At 39.6% G+C, this 26,619-nt stretch overlaps 1 protein-coding gene across 2 annotated transcripts in view; it reads right to left on the minus strand.

Moving 5' to 3' along the window:
- The window catches only part of prkcq (protein kinase C theta), a 38,198-nt gene that overhangs the window by 10,439 nt on the left and 1,140 nt on the right, over nucleotides 1-26,619 (minus strand). Inside the window, exons 1-8 of one of the 2 annotated variants that reach the window (XM_023952247.1) lie at nucleotides 20,509-20,706; nucleotides 19,981-20,292; nucleotides 4,552-4,751; nucleotides 2,703-2,763; nucleotides 866-1,040; nucleotides 760-791; nucleotides 597-682; nucleotides 392-521 (exon numbers count right to left, since the gene is read on the minus strand). In XM_023952247.1, the coding sequence (XP_023808015.1) occupies nucleotides 392-521; nucleotides 597-682; nucleotides 760-791; nucleotides 866-1,040; nucleotides 2,703-2,763; nucleotides 4,552-4,751; nucleotides 19,981-20,098 (802 nt within the window). In that variant the 5' untranslated portion in view covers nucleotides 20,099-20,292; nucleotides 20,509-20,706. Of the gene's footprint in view, nucleotides 1-391; nucleotides 522-596; nucleotides 683-759; nucleotides 792-865; nucleotides 1,041-2,702; nucleotides 2,764-4,551; nucleotides 4,752-19,980; nucleotides 20,293-20,508; nucleotides 20,707-26,619 lie in introns of those variants that run through there. The other variant, XM_023952246.1, reaches the window with a different exon arrangement.

Consider the following 26,619-nt stretch of genomic DNA (forward strand, 5'->3'; position numbering starts at 1 on the left):
ATAATTAATTGAATTCTACTGGAATGTTATTAATAATCGACAGCAAAAGGAGAAAAATGTTGATGTTTCACTAAATCAGGATAGAAAAAGTCATGTTTGACTGTCCTGAGGTGAATCTGCAGCAGCAGGACTTTATTTGACACAAGGTGGGTTTTATTTTGAAAGGAACCTTATGTGCTGCTGTCGAATGTTTAATAATTATACGTAGAAGCATATAGACGCAGTTATAATTCAATTATTGCAAAATTTAAAGCTACATTTGATAAAACAGTAAATATCGTGTATTTTTCTGTAGGGATCTGGACCAAATGATGGAGGATCCTTCGTCATGTTATTTGGATTCAGACGCCATCGGAGTCGCGGTGATGTGGTAGAAAGTCCCGCCTCTCACCCTCACATTTCAGGCCCTGCTTGGCGAGCCCCCACAGCAGCGTGCCGCAGTGCTCACAGAAGGTGGGGCTCTTGTAGTTGTACACCTTGAACCTGTGCGGCATGTCGATCTTGAAGCGCTCCTTGTGGATCTGCAGAACACAGACGGTCGACGTCGTTACAATCTGGAAACGGAGGCAGCGACCTCCGGCGAACGGCGTCCTCACCATCGTCTCCTTGCTGTTCACGGCTGAGCCCGTGCACTTGGCGATGACCTTGTCGATGCATTTCTTGTGGATCGCCGCGTTGCACTCTAGAAGAAAGAAGAGAGAGTTGAGGTGCAGAAATGACCTTAAAGTGGCGTTGGCCGTGCACAGAAGCGGCGCTCACGTCTGCACTGGTAGCCCTGCTTGTTGAGGCCCCTGCAGACAAAAACACAACAGCTGTGGTGATTGGTGCAGAAGAAAACGGCGACCGTTGGTGCTCGCGGTCGTACCAGACGAACTCTTTGCAGACGGAGCAGAAGGTGGGCTGAGGGAAGAAGGTGGCGCTGAACTCGTGGCACTTGACCACGTGAACTTTGGCCTGTTTGAAGGCGCCGCGCCGCTGATGGAGGGTGAACAGACTTTCCTGCTCGGCCACCTGGTTGGGCGCGGTCTGACCCACGGCGTCTGAAAACACACACACACACGCAAAGTAAATAGTGGAGATGTTTATTTATGGCATGTGTAGTGTAGGAAGTATACAAACTGAATACTTCTGCAGACTACTGGAATACTTTAAATTTACAGTATATAGAGAGTATATAAAAAGTAAAATAAGCATACTGCCTTTCTTTTAGTACTACACTTTAGTAGTACACTTACATAGAATCCTTTTTTCTAATTTGGGCGACAGTGGCTCAGGTGGTTGAGCGGGTCGTCCAATGATCGAAGGGTTGGCGGTTCGATCCCCGCTCCCACCAGCCAAAAATGTCGTTGTGTCCTTGGGCAAGACACTTCACCCTCCTTGCCTCCAGTGTGGCTACACTGGTGTGTGAATGTGCATGAATGATCCCGGTGATGGTCAGAGGGGCCGTAGGCGCAAAATGGCAGCCACGCCTCTGTCAGTCTGCCCCAGGGCAGCTGTGGCTACAACCATAGCTTACCGTCACCAAGTATGAATGAGGAGTGAATGAATAATGGACACAATGTAAGCGCTTTGGGTGTCTTGAAAAGCGCAGATAAATCCAATCCATTATTATTATTATTATTATTATTAATTTCAATTTTTTTTTTTAATATTCAACAAAAAATGTGCACAAAAATAAGAAAAGTTGTTACTGAATCTTTAGTAAACTTGGGTTTTTCCCCTAAACAAAGATAAGATATGATTCCTACATTCAAAAAAAATAAATACAATATTTAATTTCATGTTTGACATGTCTGCTTTAGAGACAATTTTGTCAAATCTTTATTGAGAATAAAGTTTTCAAACGGTGGATTCACGATTATTGTTGATCTTTTTTTTATTTATTTATCCGTCACACCTCAAAGTTGGACGAATCTGAAGTAGCTTTCTGATTTGTTTAGCTTCCACTTTGACAGTTATGGGCTCAAAATCTAAAAAAACTTTGGAGACCACGACCCTAAAGAGTATCAGGTCATGTGACCTGCTGGCTTTATGATCAGCGGTAAAAACAGGCTTTGCCGCTGTCCTGTCAATCAAACCTCCACGCCTCATTTTGTTTGATCAAATATTTCAACCCGTCAGATGTTTTTTTCTGTTTGAAAACTCATGACCGTCTTCCGGAGTTTGGACCTTTTCAGACCTCGTCCGGACTGCGGTCCGAGCAGAACCGGACCTCAGAGGACCGTTCTGCTCTCCTTGGCTCATCAGTTTCATCTCCTCAGCAGACGTTTCAGACGTTGCCTCATGGTTTCACACCTTCATTTTCCCAGCATTGCTGCAGTGTTAGTCACTCCCCCACCACCACATGACGGCAGATCATCTGAAGTGAGTCAGACTGATGAAACTCAGAAGTTCCTGAGCTTCTGCTTCAGAAACGTTTTACATTTCTGCTCCTTTTTTTTTTGAGGAGATGACGTCCAGCTCTCTCTGAGACACCTGTCGTTCTGAGCACTCAGGCCGTTGTAAAAATAGCTGTGCTTCAGCGGCTTCGTCCTTTTCTCCGTGGCTTCTCAGGCATCGGACGCCAGGAAAACGCCAACAGACAGCGAAAGCGCAGAGCTCCGCCGGCTCAGATTTAACGCACACGAAACGCTGATTCATTTAATAAGAGAGGGACGCTTTCAAAACTCATTGAGGGGGTGATTTTGGCTCGTGTCGCTCACCGCTTTTCTCCAGAAAATATCGAGCCTCCATCAGCAGACGGCCCTGAGGCTTCATCTCCAGCTGAAACCAAAAGAACAAAGACAAGGAGAAATAAATCTGAGTGGAGAAACAATGATGGAGGGAAGAGAATTCAAATGAAAAACATTCTGTTTTATGAAAAATCAGCAGATTACACCTGAAATTAGATCAGGATTGAGTTTGGGCAGCAGTTTTTTTTTCTTTCAAGTCCCGCTCCGATCATCTTTTGATCTGTGTTCAAAACGCCCCCAGTCGTCTTTTAATGATGATGATGCTGTTTTTAGACAAAATTTGTGTTGTTCTCCAGGACATAGTTTCTGCAGAGTGGCAGGAGTCCATTAGAAATGCTGCCGCACAAGTTTAGGGCCGCAGGCGCAGAAGGAAGCCTCTGCTTATTTCCCATGATTCCTTGGTTTACATGCCCTCCAAACATTACCAGTAGAAGGTGGGACTGTTAGGGTGGAGCGACCACTTTCAATAGTCTGCACACATTTTTAAGGCCTATTTCAGGCTCCATGTATGAAACATGCAGCCATTGAAAGTTTGACCAGGTCGAACTTTGACCTACCAGGGACTGGGATTTGGTAGTAATGGATGGATGGCGGTTATTTGCCAAACGTTTGAAAATTGATCACGAAAGAGAAATGAATAATTGCTGTTTGTGTCCAGCTGGAATTCTCCGACACTAAGACTTTCATATATCGGAATAGAGCTGGGGAAAAAAAGCCTGGAGTGACCTAGCCTCTTCCAACTGTAGGTGGCGGACATGTTCACACTCCTAGTCCAGTGTGAACATCATGGGCTGAACTTGTGTTCAAGAGCTCGCACGTCACCCTCCCGATGTGAACATAGTCAGAGAGAGAGCTCTCTGTTTACACTCTCACCCGCTAGCTTATGCTAACTATAGCAGTGCAACAAGAACGGTGAGCAATATCGGAGCGGTCCAGCCGTACAGTTTAGATCCAGATTACAGCTCAGATGAGGAAAGAAAGATGTTCATCTATTTGTCTGCAGGTGGATGCATCAGAATGGAGCAGAGCAGGGAGACTTTGGCCACGCCCACTCTTTATGTTTTATTTTTATACGGAATTTTTTCATCTGCTCCTGATTTAAATAAGGAAATACTCAGAAATGCAATTTTCATTTTGTGAATACATGTGAAGAAAGCCACAAGAATGTGTTAAACAAAACTAATTTTTCATTCAGGCTCCAAGTTTCATCATTTTCCTGAAAGAAGAAAAACACTTTCTGTCCATTTGTGGCTTTAATTTGAACTTTTTTCCTTCAGATCTCATCGTGGGCTTTAATAATTGATGACGGCTTGTTTTGCGCCTGCAGGCGATGCAGCTGCCGTGCTTCAGGTGGATGACTTCACCTGCAGGAAAAACACTTGTTTTTTTGAAGGACCATCCTTTGTGAACAAAAAAGAAGGTAATCTGGGTTAAAGGTCAGCCATAATCTGGTCTGATGTGGTTTCATCACAAGAGAAAATAAACCACACCAATGTGGTCTGATTTTTTCTGATAAATTTGGCTCCGAAAAGTATTTTTCCAGCTAACCTTTTCAAAATAAAACCATTTTTCTGGATGCACTCACATAAAAATGATAAGTGTATTTTATTTATCTGTAAAAACTACAGAGACATGACGTCATCGTAAAATGGAGCAAAGGATTTCAAAACTGAATCAAAACTGGAGGAAAAGCTCCTAATTTAGGAATAATTGAACCTTTTCCTGCTTCTCTTTACTTCCTGCATTTCTTTACTTCCTGCATTGAAACCAGAAACGTCTGGATGAGGACCGAGTCTCCCTGTTTCCCTGCAGCACTAACCCAGATCTCCAGCTTCCCGTTTTCCTTCTTGCATCGCGTTGCCAGCGAATCCAGCGGCACGGTGGCCTCCGACTTCAGCTCCGCCGTCCGGTCCTTCACCATCACGTGCATGATGCGTCCGCGGTGCACGTGGGCATCGAACGTGGTGCTCCACGGCGGGTACATGGTCGGCTTCTTCTGCTTGTAGATCTGACCTTTCTCTGTAAAACACAAACAAAAGAATCTTCATGTTCGTATTGATCATTAAAGATGATTGAAAAAAATAAAAACGTTTATAAAAAACAAGAAAATTTACAAAAAAAGTTTTTGCTTAAACATCAAACATATTTTGTTCTGTGGTTAATAGAAACTCCACCTGACAGGAAGTGGAAAAGTGTTTCTAATGTGAACATAAAGCTCATTTCAGCAAAATAAAAGCTTTTGCAAACAATCCCACTGCCTCCCTGAGTCTTTACCCAGTAAACAACCTAAAAACTGTTTGAATCGAGTCAAATGAAAGTTTTATTTCTATCTTTACCCTCTAGGTTTAGCTAAACCTCTTAAACTAACCTGCAGCTGCTGATCATTGCGATTAGTTATCCTCTGGTGTAATAAAGCCACATATCTTAGAAATGGAAAAGCTGCCCCACAAAACCTGCAGTTAAATGTGCTGCAGAACATTTTTGAAGAACAAATGTCCAGGTGTGAACATCCCAACAGGTGACGTTCACATCATGAGCAGAAACATTTTATTTTCCCCACAAAACAGCCCAAAAATGAACAGAGAAGGATCTTTAACAAATGGGATTAGCATCCCATAATAATTTAAGCAGATAAACACGAATAAAGCCTGAGCTGCATTACTTTGCAACCCGCCATCACCTGTCTGCCGCTCGCCACCGGAGATGCAGATGGTTTTGTACAAAAACTATAAATAAAAATCCTCCATAGGAGCTGTTTGGAATCAAAAATGTTTCTCTAAATCACTGATTGATTTTTGTCATTTGACTCAAACTATGAGCATTAAATATGTGGAATTAGTTTATTTCAAGCAATCACAAAACAACTAATAAAGACAAACTGTATATATATATAACTATAACTATATATATAGTTAAGAATTTATATATATATATTCATAACTATATATATTATAGATATATATAGTTATATATCAGTGACGTGCGGTGAGGTTAATGGCTGGTGAGGCACTGACGTCATCAGTCAGATTTACAAACATATGAACCATACTGAGTAACTTATTCACCATTTGATTGACAACAGTTAACGTGTTTTGTTTAAAATATCATTTCAACGTGTTTTTTCATATACAAACTGCAGCATAGAAAAAGGCACAAACCTTATTATCGTCTTACCTTTACTTGTAAATAAAGTCCATACGCCGCTCCTTCTGAAGAAAATGACTTGTCGCTTGCTATCACTTATTCTATTGTTTTTTAGCGTCATAATCTCAGGGCTCACCGGCGCCCCCTAACATGAGGCACGAGAACTGCTGGCCTCACCCAGCGGCTTTTTTGCCGGCGTTTAGCGCTCAGCACAAGAAACACGTCCCTCACATACAGTTATTTATAAAAACAAACACTGTACATCATATACATCTGCTAAATTATGTAAACTCAGCTCATATAGTACAAGTGATTGAACCGACATACAGAGAGACAGCAGTACCGTCTGACTGCATAGGTATTGCGCAATCCAAGGTGAGGCTCAGCGGGCTGGTGCCTCATCGCACGTCACTTCTTAGTATCTGAACGGCAAATGCGGAAATTCAGCGATTTTGAAAAGAAAAAACACCCCAAAATGGTACATTTAAATGGAAAATGACCGCAAAGCACGAATTACTGATTAAATATAGTAATTGAATTTATTTTTTCTCTTTTCTTCCCATAATGACAGGTGAGGCACAGCCTCACCTGCCTCTCCTGACTGCACGTCACTGATATATATACATATATAAATTTACACCATGGTCAGGTCGAATACTCGATTCTGATTGGCTGCATTAAAACCTGATAACCGCACTGTGAAAAAAGAAGTTCCGGTTACCTAGCTTAAAAGTTTTGTATCAATGTTTTGTATCAATGTTTTGTATCAATGTTTTGTATCAATGTTTTGTATCACTGCGCCGGCTTCTTTAAAACAACCTTTTCCTTCATCATTTGGAGAAAAACAAGCGGTAAGAGGTGACCTTTCTCTCTCTTTGTTCAAGCCATCGGGAGGATCAGCATATATATATATATCGCCGAATCTTGACTGCAGCGGTGGTGCTGCGCGACGTGGACTATATGTTACGTGATGCGGCGCAACCCAACAACAATGTTCTTCAGGGCTTGTGAAGTTTTTTACACCAATTATGTTTGTTCTTTTTGGGAAGCAGCAGTTAATAGCAGCCAGGAAATGGGTCAAATTTTAAAAAAAGTGACTATTTAATTTAAAATAATTCAAAAATATTGTAGTGATTATTATTTTTTTATTTCCACTTGTTAATTATTGATTGGCTTGATCATATCAACCTCTAATAAATACTCAAAAACCTCTTAAAACACGTGTCAAGCTGTCAAACTAGCGTTTGTGCGGCTAAAACAATGTTTATTCTGAGATTTAACTGGAATAAAAAGTCAATCGGCCGTCAGTATTGAAATCCTGCTGACATTTCTACTTATATAATCGCCGCCACTAAGCTTTGATTCCCAGTGTGACCTGCGTCCATCATCGGCTTGGTCAATTTTGAAGAACCTTCAGTCTTTTAATGTGAAGGGACACGTCTGTCACTTGCCTGTCTTCTGTGAAAAAGCGCTGTTTACCGCCAAATCTCCCAGTAGTCTGCTGATGCCACGTTTCATCGACTGTCGGTTTCTTATCGCTCGCTTTTAGATAGAAATCTCACAACTCGTCCATAATTTCACCTTAAATGACAGGAAGAGAAAAGAAATGAGGATTTCTATGAGTTTACCTCAAAGGAAACCACCGCTAAATTATTCCTTTATCGAGACAAAAGCAACAAAAAGCTTCGTCTTAAATATCAAAAGTGAAAAAAACATAGCGTAACTATCAGCCTTACGTTTAAAAATGAACATTTTGTGCTTCCCTACAGCTCCAAATTAAACCTCTGGGGAGATATTATACAAATAAAAGCAAAAAACGAGGCAAAGAAAGCTTTAAGGCCCGTACACACCGGGACGAATATTCGCCAGGCGTTATTCGCCAGCGTTTTTCGCCGCGTTTTTTGTGTTCACGCCCAGGCGATTTTCGCTGACGATGAGCCGAGCGAACATGCAATTTCATTCCCTGACATTAGATGGCGCTTCATATAAACAGAAATACTCCTGTACACAAGGTGGCGCTGCGCAACGTTACGCTTCTTAAAGTCGCTTTTCACTCAGAAGAAGAGAGCAAGTATTTACGCGCTTGTCAGAATCATACAAAGAAAACATGAATATTTCCAGCACCAGTAGCTCCAACTGGTGCTTGGTTCGGGGATATTTTAGAATGTCCGTCATTATTTCTTAGCAGCAGTGTAGACGCTACTTGGCGTCTATCTTCTTCGCTGGTATGTGTGCTCAGCAAGGCAGTTTTGTGTTTGAGCGCCCCCAAGTTGTGTTTTACTGTAACTTCAGAAGCTCCAGACACGTGTGCAAAAGCGCCATTCTCATTGGTCGAATAGATTTCGACGCGAGGCGTCAAAAAAAAACAAAAAAAACGAACCCCAGGCGTTTTTTTTTTTGACGCTTTGACACGTGCCGTTTTTTCGCGTCGGTGTGCACACTCTCATTTGTTTAGTCACGAGGCGTTAAACGTCGGCAAAAATCGCCGGCGAAATTCGTCCCGGTGTGAACGGGCCTTTAGGTTTTACATATTAGATTTACATAAAAGGCTGTCAGAGCTAAAAATGTAATTTATAACAGAAAAAGTTGGAATAAATTAATAGTGATGAATTATAATTTGGACCTTGCATAATTATGTTTTTTAAGCTGAAAAAAAAGTAAAATTGATGACAAATTATAAAATAAAAGCTTCTCTGCAAATATTCAGGTTTAATTAATATAATAATTAAAAACGTTGCCCAGTTAAAAACAGAATCCTAAATAAGCTTAGTGAAAAACATATTTTAAGGAAATTTTTTAAAAAGGGCAAAATGAAAGATTAAGCAACAATAAAATAATAGATTTAGTGGTTTAACAGATTTATACCATGGTTCGGTTGAATACTCGCTTCTGATTGGCTGCTGGGTGTGCATTAAAACCTGATAACCCCACTGTGAAAAAAGTTCCGGTCACCTAGCTTAAATGTTTTGTATCACCGCGCCGGCTTCTTTAAAACAACCTTTAGCTTCATCATTTGGACAAAAATAAGCGACAAGAGATTAACTTTCTCTCTGAACTGATGCTTTATTCAAGCCATCGGGACGATCAGCATATATGTATTGCCGAAACTTGACTACAGCGGTGGTGCTGCGCGTTGCGCCGCATCACATAACGTATAGTCCGCTTTTTGTGAGAAAAGCGATCCAAATCGAAGAAAAAAAACAAGAATTAAGGACAAAAACCTGGTTAATATGTATTACTTTGTAAGTGACCATGGTATAAGCGGGTTAATGGCCTATGAAGTGTGCGGTTATTACTTTTTAACCCACTTCGCGGAAGCCTGAACCGTCCGACGGAAAGGCTTCCGCGAAGTGCGTTAAAAAGTGATAACCGCACACTTCGAAGGCCATTAACCCTCACTAAATCTGCCCATAACAGATTATTTAAAGTAACAACACTATTTAATCCATGCTAAAAAAAAAGCAACCGAGTAAAAAAAATATAGAACAAAAGTCAAAAATGGTTACAATACACTAGAAAACATGCTGAGACAAAACAAAAATAACAACAAACAGCAAAGAAAAATGGAGCTAAACTAAAATGTTTGCATGAAAAATTCAAGACAAGTGTTCAGAAGGAAGCTAAACAAATCAGAACAATCGCCAAAATAGTAGATTTTAAGCGAAATAATAAATAATAAAGCATAACAAATGCTTAAGGGCTGTGAGCTAAACCAATGAAAACAAGAACAAATGCTCAGTAAAAACACGTTGAATGGGTAAAAGTAAAAATGGACAAACTCTAAGCTAAATACTGAAATAAACTACAGGAAATTAGCTTAAAATAACAGCGATGCTGGGCAAACGTGTCAGGAAATGATGGTGTGGACTAAAAATGTCAGCTTTTTTTAAACCATATTTAAAAGAATATTTACAGTCAATAAGTCGACAACTTCGTTTGAATACAATGTTGGCCTAAAAATGGACAAATTTAAAATGAATGCAGATTCATGTCTTTTGACAGGAATTGACGGTTTAACCAACAGGGTCAAATGTGGCTGCTTTGAATTATTTTTAAATTTTATTTAATTAGTTTTTTCTATTTTTTGGCCGCTGTTGATTGCCGCAACTCAAAATGAACAAACAACAAAAAAAGCAAACTGTCAAAATAATTATAGTAAATAAAATTCCAAACTTAATTCAGACAAACGTGAAAACAGAGACGTGGACCAGGATGGAGAAGGAAACTTCCAAACGCGAACAGCTGAGTCAGCAAAATGTGAGCAGAGACAAGGACCAAAATAAAAATGAAATCTCAACCAAAAAGGTATTCATGCTAACAAAATGTTTAATTAAAATCATCATTATTCATCAATAAAAAAGGAATAAAAGCTGAACAATGCTAACTAATTTAAATGACACTGAACAAAACCAGGAATCTAAAATGTGATTAAAGTTCAATACGTTTAAGTTTGATTCTATAAAAATGTATAAAATTTTAAATATGGAGTAATAATCAAAATCACAATCTGTTGTTATTTCTTTGACTTTTAGAAGGCATCTAAACACCAAAATGAATGTTTTAATGATGGAAATGTTCTTTATGGTACGTTTCAGAAAGAGTTTGTCTTGATCTGTGGTTTAGAGGCCAAAATAAACCTGGACTGTATTTAAATGATCACTTAAAAAAGTTATTTTTTTATCTCGTCTCTGAAATAATCCAAAACAGTTTGTCTTTTTTGTCAAATTCTGCATAAAAACACACACGTGTTCAACACCTGAAACAAACAACTATGGACTCGACGTTTTACCACAAAGAAGACAAAATTAGAGAAAAATTAACCACGAAAAGAGGAAGTCCTCCAGTGTTTTAGTGAACACGTGAGCTTTAAAAAAAAATGCTGGCGTTACTTTCTGACCATCAGCACTTCATTCAGTTACCGAGTTTTCCATCATACACAACAGAACCAGTACCGATCCACTGATAGGAGCAAAAACACGGCTTCTACCAGATTAAACACGGACGATCTGCATGCAGGACTGTTTAAATGTGAACATATATTCATGCCAGAACATTTCCTATATCTATAGAGATATCTCTCTCTATATATAGATATATAATGGGCACCTCTGCTCTAAAGTTTCATCATTAAAAGTTAAAGACATTTTGATGATTTGTTAAATAAAAGTAGTGTGAGATCAGGTTTTGCTTTTTCACTTTAACTTAATAAAAGAACCTCCTCTTTGTCTTGGAGGCTGGACTTAACCCTTTGCTGCAACTCTATGAGGTTCCATTTGTGCCAAAAATATCAAAATGTGTTTTTGTATGAGGTTCCATTTGTGCCAAAAATCTGTTTTTGTGTCCACTGTCTATGTCTTTGGTCGTCTCACTTTGTCGTCAGGACTTAGCAACCGTTGCTACTGTCGATAGCTCCGGTCGTTAGCTACTGTCGATAGCTACGGTGTTTGCTACTGTCGATAGCTACTGTCGTTAGCTACGGTGTTTGCTACTGTCGTTAGCTACGACGTTTCCCCGTGTTTTGTCGTTAGATGTTCTCGTTTTTCAAATTTTGCCAAAGTCGTCAGAAAAGTCCTTTGTACGGCCGGTAAATTTTTTCCTGTACTGCCACGGAACGAAAAAGAAATGTTTATCAAAGCAGACGTCAGGGTTAACCATGACAACACGTTTTTAAGATGAACTTTATTTTGATATTCCCTCAAACGCGTATTGCCAGAAAGGGTGGGGGTGGGGGGGGTGGGCATGCATACGACGCTTGAAACGAAAACAAAGTGGCGCATTACCGCCACCACCTGATCTGGAGGCGAACTACTTCTATTTAACGCGGAGAATGACACATAATAAATATGAACATTTTACGAAGACTATTTATGAATGTGCTGTGTTCTGATCATGAAAAACGTGGTTGATTTATTAATAATAAAATTACAAACACATTGGTGTTGATTTAATGTATTTGTTCAGAAATAAACCCTCAAGTCATTAGTCCATGGCAATATTTATTTTTTTGCCGCTGAACGATTTACGGGGGCCTTGCAAGGAGGCCTTTAAAATATCTTTGATGAGTTACCTTCTCAAATTTTTGTGGGTCGAGTCACTAATTATGAATATAACAGTCAAAAACTGACTGGTTTTTGAGCTTTTCTTTTTAATCTATTTATGTGACCATGAGATGGCGCACTCGGGACCACATAAGGCTCTTATTAGCCCGTCTGATCCTCGTTTATCCATCAGATTTGTAACAACATATTTATAAAGATCAGTCATTTTTCAAAATAATTTGAAATAACAGTTTCATCACAAGATTAAATTAAAGCCATACTCTAAATAACTTTAAACGGGAACGTGAAACCGTTGTACGCTGCACCCCCCCCCCCTTTCTGGCAGTGCGCGTTTGCAGGATTGTCAATAAAGATTTTTTTTTTTTTAAAGTGTTTTGTTCCGTGATAATACGGGAAACAATTTATCGACCGTACAAAAGACTTCTCTGACGACCTTTGCAAAATTTGAAATACAGCAAGATCTAAGGACACGACATGGTGAAAGAACGCAGCAAACGACACTAGCAACGGTTGCTAAGGATCTTCCTGACGACACGTGAAACGACGTAGCAGACGACATTAGCAACGGTTGCTAAGGATCTTCCTGACGACATGGTGAGACGACGTAGCAAACGACACTAGCAACGGTTGCTAAGGATCTTCCTGACGCCGTAGTTAGACGACATGGGATAAGGACAATGACAAAGATAAAGTTTAAGGATAAAGCAAGCATATACATCACAAAGTTAATACAAAGTAATAATCAAAGAATCATGGACATGCAGAAGATATTGCTTAGTAATACATAGACATGAACCAATGTAAAATGAACTCGTTCAATAGACATAGACAATGAGCCCAAAGCATAGACAGTGGACGCAAAAACACGATCAGTAGACATAGACAATGGACCAAAGACATAACAGTAGACGCAAAAATATGAGGTTCCATTTGTGCCAAAAATATCAAAATGTGTTTTTGCGTCTACTGTTATGTCTTTGGTCCATTGTCTATGTCTACTGATCGTGTTTTTGCGTCCACTGTCTATGCTTTGGGCTCATTGTCTATGTCTATTGAACGAGTTCATTTTACATTGGTTCATGTCTATGTATTACTAAGCAATATCTTCTGCATGTCCATGATTCTTTGATTATTACTTTGTATTAACTTTGTGATGTATATGCTTGCTTTATCCTTAAACTTTATCTTTGTCATTGTCCTTATCCCATGTCGTCTAACTACGGCGTCAGGAAGATCCTTAGCAACCGTTGCTAGTGTCGTTTGCTACGTCGTCTCACCATGTCGTCAGGAAGATCCTTAGCAACCGTTGCTAATGTCGTCTGCTACGTCGTTTCACGTGTCGTCAGGAAGATCCTTAGCAACCGTTGCTAGTGTCGTTTGCTGCGTTCTTTCACCATGTCGTGTCCTTAGATCTTGCTGTATTTCAAATTTTGCAAAGGTCGTCAGAGAAGTCTTTTGTACGGTCGATAAATTGTTTCCCGTATTATCACGAAACAAAACACTTTAAAAAAAAAAAAAACTTTATTGACAATCCTGCAAACGCGCACTGCCAGAAAGGGGGGGGGGGGGGGTGCAGCGTACAACGGTTTCACGTTCCCGTTTAAAGTTATTTAGAGTATGGCTTTAATTTAATCTTGTGATGAAACTGTTATTTCAAATTATTTTGAAAAATGACTGATCTTTATAAAATATGTTGTTACAAATCTGATGGATAAACGAGGATCAGACGGGCTAATAAGAGCCTTATGTGGTCCCGAGTGCGCCATCTCATGGTCACATAAATAGATTAAAAAGAAAAGCTCAAAAACCAGTCAGTTTTCGACTGTTATATTCATAATTAGTGACTCGACCCACAAAAATTTGAGAAGGTAACTCATCAAAGATATTTTAAAGGCCTCCTTGCAAGGCCCCCGTAAATCGTTCAGCGGCAAAAAAATAAATATTGCCATGGACTAATGACTTGAGGGTTTATTTCTGAACAAATACATTAAATCAACACCAATGTGTTTGTAATTTTATTATTAATAAATCAACCACGTTTTTCATGATCAGAACACAGCACATTCATAAATAGTCTTCGTAAAATGTTCATATTTATTATGTGTCATTCTCCGCGTTAAATAGAAGTAGTTCGCCTCCAGATCAGGTGGTGGCGGTAATGCGCCACTTTGTTTTCGTTTCAAGCGTTGTATGCATGCCCACCCCCCCCACCCCCACCCTTTCTGGCAATACGCGTTTGAGGGAATATCAAAATAAAGTTCATCTTAAAAACGTGTTGTCATGGTTAACCCTGACGTCTGCTTTGATAAACATTTCTTTTTCGTTCCGTGGTAGTACAGGAAAAAATTTACCGGCCGTACAAAGGACTTTTCTGACGACTTTGGCAAAATTTGAAAAACGAGAACATCTAACGACAAAACACGGGGAAACGTCGTAGCTAACGACAGTAGCAAACACCGTAGCTAACGACAGTAGCTATCGACAGTAGCAAACACCGTAGCTATCGACAGTAGCTAACGACCGGAGCTATCGACAGTAGCAACGGTTGCTAAGTCCTGACGACAAAGTGAGACGACCAAAGACATAGACAGTGGACACAAAAACAGATTTTTGGCACAAATGGAACCTCATACAACTCAGTTGGCCCCGTGTAGGACTGGCACACGGGAAACCAGGGTTTGATTCTCAGTATGGGCACTGTGGCAAGACCCTTTGCGCTACTGCCCAACTATGTAGCCACAAAGGGCCCCCCATGTCTGGGTCTCACTGTGCCGGTCCGCATGCAATACAGGGTTGTGTCAGGAAGGGCATCAGGTTTAAAAATCTGCCAAACCACTGGTGTGAATCAGTGGAAGCTGGTTCTTCTCACTCGTGGTTAAAGATAAACAGACGCAAAACAAAGATAAGAGAAGCTAATCTCTGCAATTACAAGTCTTTAAAAAACTTTACTCAGCAGACATGCTTGAGTATATAAACCAGGGGTGTCAGGGTGCTGGTTTTCCAGAAATCCTGCTAAATATCTGGATTAGATGTGTTTAGCCAAAAAGGATCTTCAAAATTAGGTTAACTATAAAACATGCTGGACACTGGCCCCTTAGTTCTGGAGTTTGAAACCCCTGATATAAACTATCTAAAGCATTAGAGGAGCGCAGGTGTGTCTAGCAGTACATGTGGTAATTGTATCATGAAGTATTCATAAAGATAATGGAAGTTGTTGGCGCTTATGAGGTGATGCCGTTGTATGATGTCTTTACGCCATATTTTAGTCGTTAGTAGGGTGTGAGTACTGGTCCATTACTGGTCACGTGCGGGGTGTGCACGTGACATGCAAGTGCCTATAGGATGTCCACAAACTACACTCTGTCTAACTTTCAATCATTTGAGTCAGGCTTATCACATAAACAGAACTAAGGACCTCCTAGCACGCTGGGTAGGATTTGAGGGGGCAGCAAAAATGAAAAAAATCCTTACTACGTCTCACCTACTTCACCCCTGTGTGTGGTATAAGTAAGTATCACGACAACGCTACACCTGCAGTAGGTGCATGAACCCTTTCCTTCATCGGTTTCACTGAGCGGTGTACACCTTTGACATTCTGTGCGCTCACCTTGGATACCTCGCACAGGTATCCCCACTTATCGCCTGCAGACGTCCACCTGTGAGCACAGTTGAGACTACGGCTTAAATGTTGTTTGACACTTCAACACTTGTGACCGTAGAGGAGAGGTTTGTGGCAGCAGGTCGTAGTGAACATAGCACGTCAGGGTAATTGAAGGTGAGGCAGGCGGGACGCAGGATACAGTTTTTTTTCACTCCCACACAAATCTGGCATTCTGCACGAGCCCGTTAGCGCTGTTCATGTGATACGACTTGCGACTGCTAGAAATGAGGACATCAGACAGTCTAGTTTGTGTTTGCATCCTAAAGGCACTTGTGTATCAAGTGCTGCATTTGTGCATTTGTCAGTAACAGTACTCGCACCATACTAACTACTAGAATGCGGCCAAAAGGACACCGTACGGCACCGTCACCCGTACGTCATGAGTGCGTACAACTCCCATTAGCCCCATGAATACCTTATGTTACACTAACCACACGTACAACAATGGTACGTTCCGTTACATAATGTCTCTTGAAGTGGCCACATGAGCCTCAAGGAACTGCAAGAAACCCCCGCCCTCCCCTCAAGTTGGAGCCTCTTGTCCCTACGACCCTCCATGGACAGGACAACCCAAAATCCTGCCGTTCCCGTACAGGTCAACCCCCCTACAGGTGTACGTGACTAAGTTCATTATTTAAAAACCACAGAGACTATTTTGAGCACTCCAATATTTGTTTTAATGTCATAATATGATGATAATAACCAAACAGGAAGAGTAATTGATTACTTATTAACATGGTGGGGTCCTTGATCATAGATCTTAGTGTTGGTACAACCTTTTCCTTTCCTGTGTTCTTGGAGATTTTCTCTGGAATCCTAAATAAGGTAGATGCTGTCATCATTCAACATTTTAAGCACTCATTCATTATAAACTCTTGAGGCAAAAATCAGTCAATAAATGGAGAAAATCTGCATTTCCTAAAGTTAGAATAGAAGCAAACAAAATGTTCTTTGGATTCTACAGTTTTTAACTTTATTCTGTCAGTCGTTCCCTCACTTCCTTTGCATTTTTTATAGATAACTTTCATTCACTGTTCAATTAACAAGCGAAACCAGAGCACTCACTAACACTTCCTCATCTGCCAACCTCTGTGCTGCCCACGCCGAGCTATTAGCGTACGTCATCCAAGCCATCGATGTGCTGCCTTCACTTACGCTGGGAAAATGTGCTTTTTAAATGTATTTTTTAATGATTGTGCAAATGTGAGAAATCCTTCATCTAGACTTGTCCCAGTTGAAGGTCGTCACTTCTTTACCAAAAGCAAAATAGCTAAATAAACTATTTTGGACTTGACCTGAATGCATCAGTGCTTCACAAACGTGCAGTAAAAATCATCAGCAGAGATTTAAACTAGAAAGCTACGTCAGCTACAGCTACAGTAAAAATAAAAAAAAAATCTGCGAGAGAGTGATTCAAACATCTTTCAAGTAAAAATACCAACACTTATGAGCCAAGCCCCATCAGCGGAAGACACTGGAACTTAGGTTCAAGGAATTTGCATCACATCACCTGACTCGATGGAAACGTCTATAAAAAAAAATTCTTCTATTCCGTCCTCGTCACTTGCAGTTGATCCCCTAATCTGCTGACCAACTTGGTCCTAAAATAAACTTTTCACTTCTGCATTTCTGCTCTCGGCTTTAGCGAACGTCATAAAAGCCACTTCATGGATGGCAGAGGAAGTCCTGCTTTTTCCAAGAATCCCCCCCCACTAAACCCGACCGGGCAGATAAAGCCGTTAAGAGCGCTGAGAGGTTCCACTAATGGAGCCCGACTCATTTACATCATAAGGTACTCTCACAAATACAACAAATAAACGTGTTTGATCTCTAAGGAATGTGTAGATGTTCTCTTTAGGATCCCTCACCACCAAATAGATCGTAAATATCTTATTTTAAAACAAGATTAATAGGATTTAATGTTTAATTATTAGAGGTTTACTGTGAACTTTGTGCATAGAATTGATCACACTCCTGTGGGGCTCTAAATCATTCTGACAAAACCAAACAGCAATAAATAAATAGACACATTAATGCAAAGGATTGCTGATGTTTTAGAATGCATACAAATATTACATTTCACTGGTTATATATGAAAAGTACTGGATTCTTTTGTTGTTGTTTATTTGATCTGAGTCCTGTCTTTCTATGAAAACACATGCACTTAATCATCAGTAGGGACTGAAAATGTGACATTTAGAGGATTTCTGGATCGTTGGTTTTCCGCATCATTCCAGGATCTTCCTCTCACTTGTTATCCGTTTTCAAAGCGATCCCGGTGGTCTTTTGATGTTCATGATGCTGTTTTTAGCCAAACACCAAAATACTTTGTCGTTTTCCGATACCTTTCTGCAGAGCAGCAGGAGTTCAGTAAACTTCACCTCTGAGTTGTGACTGTTAGTGCAGAATAAGCCTGCACTCATTTTCCCATCATCCCTTTGTTTGCATCCTCCCCTCTAGCTTACAGCCCCTCACAACCCCAACTTAACTTAACCGGTGCAACGAAAATGGCGAGCAACATTAGAGCCATCCATCCCTACAGTTCTGATCCAGATTCCAGCTCAGCAAAGGAAAACAAAGACGTTCCTGGATCTGTTTGTCTGCAGGTGGATGATCAGAATGGAGCAGAGGAGTGGCCGGCGGATTGTAGTTTGTACCTAACAACTAAAAGCTATTTTAATCTTGTTTTTTCTGCTCCTGATTTATAATGATTTGAGAAATATCAAAGAAAAACGCAGTCCAATCTCAATTTTCTTAATACATGTAGTACATCCAGTAAAAAGGCCACAAGAATATGTTAAAAAACACATTTTTCATCTACATGGGTCTTTCAAGATTGTTGAAGGACAAAAAGTCTCAGGTAAACAGCACCTTTCCTCAACAGTAATTTTTTGTTGTTGTTTTCTATTTATGTTTATTTGTTTCAATCACACAAACGCATTCATCCGTCACGGATTATTGAAGTTGTCCCAATAACTGAGTTCAGTCTGTAATGTTCATCATAGAAATGCTTCAACTGTGAGAGACAAAAAAAAAAAAAAATCCAGGTAATCGCATTGTTGAATTTTTAAAATATCTATTATAATAATGCAGCAGTAAATACATATTTATCTACAACAAACAAACATGAATTCTGTCCTTTACAGACCCATGTTTTCTTTTGTAAGGAACTCTTCTATCCTCCAGTGGTTACCTGTACTAATCTCACCTTTAGTCCTTGTGCTATCCTATGGGGTCAAGATGACCCGATCCTTACATTGACGTGTTCTCCCTACCATGACAAAGGTGGATAAAGGTGGAAAGATTTCATGTAATCCATGGACATCAGTGAAGATCACAAATCATTGAAGAAAAAAGGTTCAGAGCACTGTCTAGTGGGTCTAGATGACCCCACTCCCAATGTTAAAGTGCCTAGGATAGCACAAGGGTTACACAGTCAGACTACAACCTCTCCACCATGACCAAAGAGCTGTTGAAGGACCCCAAGGACGAGACTGAAGGCCTGAACAAGACTGGGCTGAACCAATCTACAATAAACAACAGCTCATAGAGAAGAAACCCACTCTAGGGGCAATCATTAGAAAATGTGAGGAAACAAAAGATCCCCGATGATCTCCCTCCACCTGGAGATCCATTAAAGATCTGACCTGATGGAGAACAAATGATCTGGAGAACGGTGAGTCCACAGCCCAGAACTACACGGGAGAACTGCTCAATGAGCTGAAGAGATTCTGGACCACAGTAACAACGGTTACTATAGTAACACACAGCATCAGCGTGGATTTAAATCCTGAAGAGCTCCAAAGGTCCTCCTGCTTAAATCCAGACCCAGCTCTCCAGAGAGCATCTGGATGATCCAGAGGAGGATTGGGAGAAGGTCATGTGATCAGATGTCAAAGATATGTCTCCCAAAGTGCGACAGATAGAGGACCTTTTCTTCTTTATTATGCATTTTTTTGCTGTTGAAACTTAAACTCCAGAGCGACTTTTAGACCAAAATATACAATTATTCATGAATAATTATTGATTAAATATCTAAAACTGTTCTTACATCTTTTTTTTTTAAATCAATTAAGTCTTAAACGTTAAGTTTTAGCATCATTTTTCTTCCATTGAAACGTTTTTATGACTTCTATTTTTCATAATTTAAGCTTTTTAAGCTTTTTTTTCTATAATGTTTCTTTGCGTACCTCATCTGCACTGCAATTTTCTCTAAATGACAGATCGCAATAACACATTTTTGTTAATGTTTCTCAGGATACACAGCAAAGTCGCCACCAACGAGGCCGTTACTACCTTTCCTCACAGGCGAGCTCAAAGCTCCTCTAATGATGCAAAGAACTCTGGGACATCGGCCCTTTGAAGTGAAAAACGTCACACTTACCGGTTTCGATGGCCTCCTTCATGTAGACGGCGCAGTACGGGTTCAGCACCTCCTCATAGTAGGCCAAACCTGGATCGATCTCAAAGTTGGAGAAGCCAATCCGTAGAAACGGCGACATGTTTGCCTCAAACTCCAGGAAGCTTCAGGATGTGGTCGCGGAGCCGTCTGCAAAGATTTTTTCGGAGTCCGCCGTGAGCGCCGGTGATGCACCGTCGCCACAGAGCGCAGCGTCTGCCCCTTTTCCTCCAGAGGAAGGGCACACTAGCAGGAAGGAGGAGGAGCGGAGGCTTTTTTTTTCCACCCTTCAAAAACCTGTGAAAAAAAAAAAAAAAAGTTTGTCAGCCGTGATGCTCCAACCGCAAGATCAGACTGCAGGCGGTTTCTACTTTCACCGGCTCAGAGGCAGAGCCTCAATTTCGACACAAATATTTTCAAAACAGAGAACCGCTGTGCCTCTAAAACTGAAATACAACGGCGTCCGGTGGCGTGGAAGTGCCGTGATCGCTTGCTGCAGTGCTGGAAACACACCTGCAGCACGCTTCTTCTGTCAGAGCGACTCCTCCATTCTGGAGTCCAACTTGATATTTGAGTCCTGCTGAGGAGCCGCGTGTGCAGTCCCAGCGGCGGACGGGGGGCCGCGCTATTAATAGAGATGAAATACTAAACGCAGACGAGGAATAAACGAGCGCAGGGGTCCGGCACAAGTCACCTCCTTCCCTGAAGATCATCGGTCATGACACAGAAATCCTGTAGACAAACTGAAGACAGTTTTTGGTTTACTGAGTCTAGAAACCACAAATCTGGTTAGTTTATGCTCTTCAAAGAGCTTTCTGAGATACAACCCCTTGCTGTGACCCACATCAGTCAGCATATATGGTATGAATGACGCTCATATTGCACATTTCTTTCAAAATATTAGCTAGCATTAGCTAAGATGAAGAGACAAGAAAATTCTGAATTTTGTCTCCGTTTTGCTGCAGAAACATGCAAATTAAGGCAATTATTTGGACAAAAAACAACAAACTTTAGGGAATTCTGTTGACTATTTCATCACCAAACGAGGATGTTTATGTTCAAACTTTTTATAATTTGTTTCAATTTGAAAGTTAACTAATCCCAAATTTAGTTAGTGTGATCATTTACAGTCTGAAATGGTGAAATCTGCCTTTTCTGTAGTTAAATCAGATACCTAAGACGAGGGACAGGAACCTTCACGCCACTATCACACCCTGCGAACTGCAGCTCGTCACACGTGGGGGAGTCCTGTGTGAGGCTCCGATCGAGCGAGGGGGTAAAACTTCCGGTGCTCGTGTTATGAAAGTGTAACCACTCTTCCTGTAGCAAAGAAACAAAAAGTTTCTTTTATTTTTTCGGTCTCCCAGGTGGGACTGCAGCAAAAAAAACAAGAGGCGACATCCAAACAAACTAAAGACTATATCCAAATGTTTTTTTTAAAATATATTTTTCACTGTTTTTAAACGTATGCCTAAAATCTCCTCATTTAAATGAGTCTGAAATTTTTGGTTGAAGTAAAAAAGAGTCTTTCTCCAACTGCTGCAGAGTGGAGAAATTCATAAACGAATGAAAAATTCTGATCGACAGACTTTTATTTTGTTCCTTTAGCCTTTGATGCTGCTCTGATGCTTTATTCTAAAACACCATGGAATGATAAAGAACATGAAGATCAATAAAAACACAGGAGGAGCAGCAGGGAGGAAAGGTTTCAAACCTGAATAAACCTTAATCTCCAGAGGAAATGGACAAAGATCAAAGATGATCTGCAGAACCAACATCTACAGAAGGAAAGGAGTCGTTTATTCCTCTAATTCTGCCTCAGACGCTCTTATCTGATCAACACAATTCAGGTTTTACGCCTTTTATAAAATCATGTTAAGCCTCCTTTGCCTGATAGAGAGAGCTGTTGAAAAATGTTTAATTAAAACTTCATTTACTTTAATATTTATTCACAAAAAAAACAAAAACAACAGGCCCTTAAAATATTTTACATCTTCACTTTTAATCATTTTTAGTAAAACAGAATCTCTACAAAAAGAATGGTCACTGGTCTTCAGTTATTCGGTTTCTAAGAAGGGCTTGGAGTTCGGCTTCTCGATTTCCACTGCTGGGATTCCTAATACTGGTGCAGACGTCTCAAAACTTTCTCAAATTTGTCCCAAACTTGTCTCAATTTTGTCACAAACTATCCTCAATTTACTTTCTCCAAGTTAAATAACTTTATAAAAACAGAATACACCTATAAAAACAACAAAAAAATGATTAAATACTAAAAAGATTAAATTCTAAAAGCAATTTAATTCAAAGTTCATACATTAATCATCCAGCAGGTATGTGAACAGTAAGTGTTAATATTTTTGCGGATGTCTCAAACTTGTCTCAAATTAGTCTTAAACTGGTTTTTCAAAGTTAAACAATTTTAAGAAAACATATTTAACTACAAAATGATATATTTAAATAAAAAAATTGAGACTCTAAAAGCAAATTTATGCAAATTTCCCACATCATTCATTCAGAAAGTATTTGAACAGTAGAATTGTTATTATTGTTGCAGATGTCTCCAATCTATCTCAAACTGTTCTCAATTTAATTTCTCTGAGACAATTTAATAAAAACACATTAACCCAAAAAAGTTAAATACGATAAACTACACATAAAATTCAGACTCTTAAAGCATCTAAAATTTTACACATTATTTGTTCAGAAAGTATCTGAACCCAAAAAACTTCATCGACACTTTTCATCGTGAAATTGTTCAATATATTGTCCATACAAGAGCACGCTACAAACAGGAAGTAAACACTTTTTCCTCTTTATCGTTTGTTTGAAAAAAAACGTATTTGAAGCCAGATAATTTCACCAGATATCCACTAGGTGGATTCACATACAAGTCAACCCTTTCTTCAATGTAAAACAGTGCAGTTTTACAAAATAGTATATCATTACAGCATCAAATAATAGTTTTTGGCGATTTTTATAAACTGTAACTGCAGGTTATGGGGAGATCACTTTACTTTACTAAGGTTTAACCACAAAATGTTCTCCTGATGAACATTAGTGGGACAAATTCTTTAGTTTTTGTTTTTTCGTTCCTCATATTTCTACATTTTTAGGACAACTAAACGGGTTCTGGAAAGAATCTCAGAAAGAAAAAGCAGATTTTAGTTCTGCAGTTTAGGGAAAACCTTTTCAGTAAAAGCTGTGTTTTCAGTGTCACGGTGGTTGTAGAAGATTATGATGTTAAGAGCCCACAAAACCACATCGATGTTATTATCCCCCTTCTGGCAAAACAGTTTATATAATTATATCTAGTGGTGAGCCGAGCGGCTGCAGCTGTTCTCTGTGGAAAGCAGGTCATCGCTGAACAGTTCAGCAAAAACATTTCAAAATAATTGTACGTTTATGCTCAAGTAATCACCTCTCTGTGTGTTATGATCTATCTGCTTCTGTGTGACATATAGAGATTGTTTTATTACCCAAAATGTCCTGCTTCTTTTAATAAAGCCCAAATTTACCATTTTTTTAGCTGTGCTTGAACGCATTGGTTTGGGCTTGACAGGATGAAAAACATTTCAGATTATATATATATATATATAAAAAGGCTGAGACTCAATGTTTGATATTTGAACAGTTTGTGATGCGTTTAAAATTATTTTCAACACCAACAATGTCATTTACTGTCATAGAAAAATACATCTGCAGCACTACTTTACACTGTGAAATGAATCAGAAAGTCTTTAAGACAGAACTTTACTTTTTAAATTTGATAGAATTCCTTCCAAAATAAAAGCTCAGAGCTGACACGACCAGAGATGGAATAAAAACAGAACACTATCGTTTCTGTTCATTTCAGCGCAGGCAGGATGTGACATCATCAACCCCCAGAAGTAAATGTCAAAAAAGGCGGGAAAAACAAGCGTTTTTAGCTGTTGGGAAGCCAGTGGTTGTTTCTGAATTCCCTCACAACTTGAAGGCGCTTCGTCATTTTGCGTCTTTCCTGTGTTCAATGGATTTTTGTGTTTCCAAAAATTATGTTTTGTGTGTCTTTCAGAGGTTAAAAACATATTTCAAAACGTGTCTAATTATTTTTGTTTATGTTTACGAGTGTTCTAAATTATTCTCGGAAGTGAAAGATAGAATTCGTTTTGGGAAAGAAATGGGAGGGGCTTAGCCATCTGTAAGGTGGAACTTTTTTCCAGTCCCTGAAGGGGCAGCGACGGCTGCACTGGAGATGACAAGCAGCTTCTGCAGAAATAATTTGATATTTTTCTTTGAGACCAATAAAAGCCTGATGTTTTTTCTCATCTTGTTTTTGTTCTGTGAAGAATAACCCCCCCGAATCAGCTGCAACGGGCCGGCCCCTGCATAGCCGCTACGTGCTCCGCCTCCATCTAGCTAGCTTTAAATCACGGCAAAACGGTCAGAAAACTGACAGCGTGTTAGCTTTAGAGAGAGTCGCCTTTTTATAATTTTTTGGATTATAAAAGTTATTTTTTTTTGTGATTTTTTTATGTTTTGTTGATCCAAAGTTGATCTGGATGCATAAAAAGTAGGACTGGACGATATGATGAAAACTAGCAATATGCGATATCAGTGATCAATATTGCGATGATGATATAAATCGCGATACATGAACAAATAGCAAAACATCCAAAAACATCATTTCTATTTCACGGCAACGGTTTAATTTAAATAAAACTCATCATAACTAAAAATACACTCCAAATGACCCTCGTCTACAAAGGAGGTGACCATCTATCATAAAAGGCTCCATCTGATTGGTCAAATGCAAAAACGGATTCATTTGATTTGTTAAATACTTCAAGCTGCCATACGATATTTTTAGCACATTTAAGATAACCATTTAACGCAATTTTCGCGTTAATGTGGCGTTTTGTTGTAAACACGGGACTCTAAATGAAAGCAGATGAGGGAGCGAAAAGTGGAAATGCTTTGGTCTCCAGAGAGCAGAAGGGTTTGATCGAGAGCCCGCAGACCTCAACATGAGCAGGGATCAGCAAATGTCACCCCCCCACCCGGGCTCCAACACAGAGATGTGAAGAAGGTCAGGAGGTTGGAGGCCTTTGTGGAGGCTTTCATGAGCGGGGCAGCTCCGAACCTGTGCGGCTATGAAGCGCAGCGTGGGGGCGCCTCTGAAGCGGGGGCCGGCGGGGAGACACCTTTGTTGTTGTCAGGAGGGGGTGAGTCTTTGCTGACGGAAACCCAGAAGATCAGACTTCCATGAAAGAGTCTGTCCATCAAAAAGAGCAGAGCCCCCCCCCCCAAGATAGACTTATTTTTAGAATATATGTTCCTTCAAAGATCCAAAATGTATAAAAGTGTAATATGGAAAAATAATAAACAACAACATGCAGAGATCTTATCGTTAGGTTATCCAGCTATTGACAAACTGGTAACTATGGTAACTACCATTACCTCACTGTTGACTGTTAATTAACTGTTAATTAACTATTAACTAACAATTAACTAACTCATTAGCAGAATTTCATTAGATTTACACAAAGTCTAAAACCTTCATGTAATTTTCTCAGAGGTTGATCAGCAAGGGAGCAGGTGGAGTTTTTTTTTCCTGTTTGCTTTTAATCAAAGCAGTCCCACACTATTATACTACCACTACTAGGCCTGCACAATATACCGCAAATTTATCGTTATCGCGACATTAAGCTGTTCAATATGCATACCGCAAAAGACGGCGAAAATCGCAATAAATGGTTACCTTAAATGTGCTAAAACAATCTCATGGCAGCTTGAAATATTGAGCAAATGAAATAAATCCCTTCATGCATTTAACCAATCGGAAGGACCCGTTTACGTTGTTGACCAATCAGATGAGCCCTTTTATGTTTGATGTTTGCCTCCTACGTCGACAAGGGTCATTTGGAGTATAATTTTTAAACTGTTGCAGTGAAATGGAAAAAATGTTTTTGTTTTTTTTGCTATTTGTTTATATACCACAATTTATATCGTTATCGCAATATTAATCACCAATATCGCATATCGCGAGTTTTCCTCATATCGTGCAGCCCTAACCACTACCATGCTTTACTATAACTTTGCAGAATAAGTATGAATCAAACTTTTGAACTTTATTTATAAAGCACTTTTCATATAAAAGTATAACACAAATTGGTTTACATAAATAATAATAATAATAAATAATATAAAAACAAACCATTAAGCATCTAGTGTTATACCTGGATTCAAAAACGTTCATGTGATTCTCTCAGAAGTGGCCCTGAAAGCAAGCGGAAGGAGGGTTTTTTAAATTAAAGTAGTCCCACACCATGAAACTACCACTATCATACATGACTGTTTATTTGGGATCAAGTTAGGGCAGCACAATATGACGAAAACTCATGATATGCGATACTATTGATCAATATTGCGATGACGTGGTACATGAACAGATAGCACAACAACCAAAAACATTATTTCCATTTCACTGCAAAAATTAAAAAAATGATCCTCCAGATGACCATCATCTACATAGGAGGCGAACATCTAACATAAAAGGGCTCGTTAACCTTTTATCGTTATTTTTGCTGTCTTTTGCGATATGCATATTGCACAGTTTGATATTGCGATAACAAAACATTTGCGATG

Source organism: Oryzias latipes, chromosome 23 (assembly GCF_002234675.1).
Source record: "Oryzias latipes chromosome 23, ASM223467v1".
Taxonomy (NCBI): Eukaryota; Metazoa; Chordata; class Actinopteri; order Beloniformes; family Adrianichthyidae; genus Oryzias; species Oryzias latipes.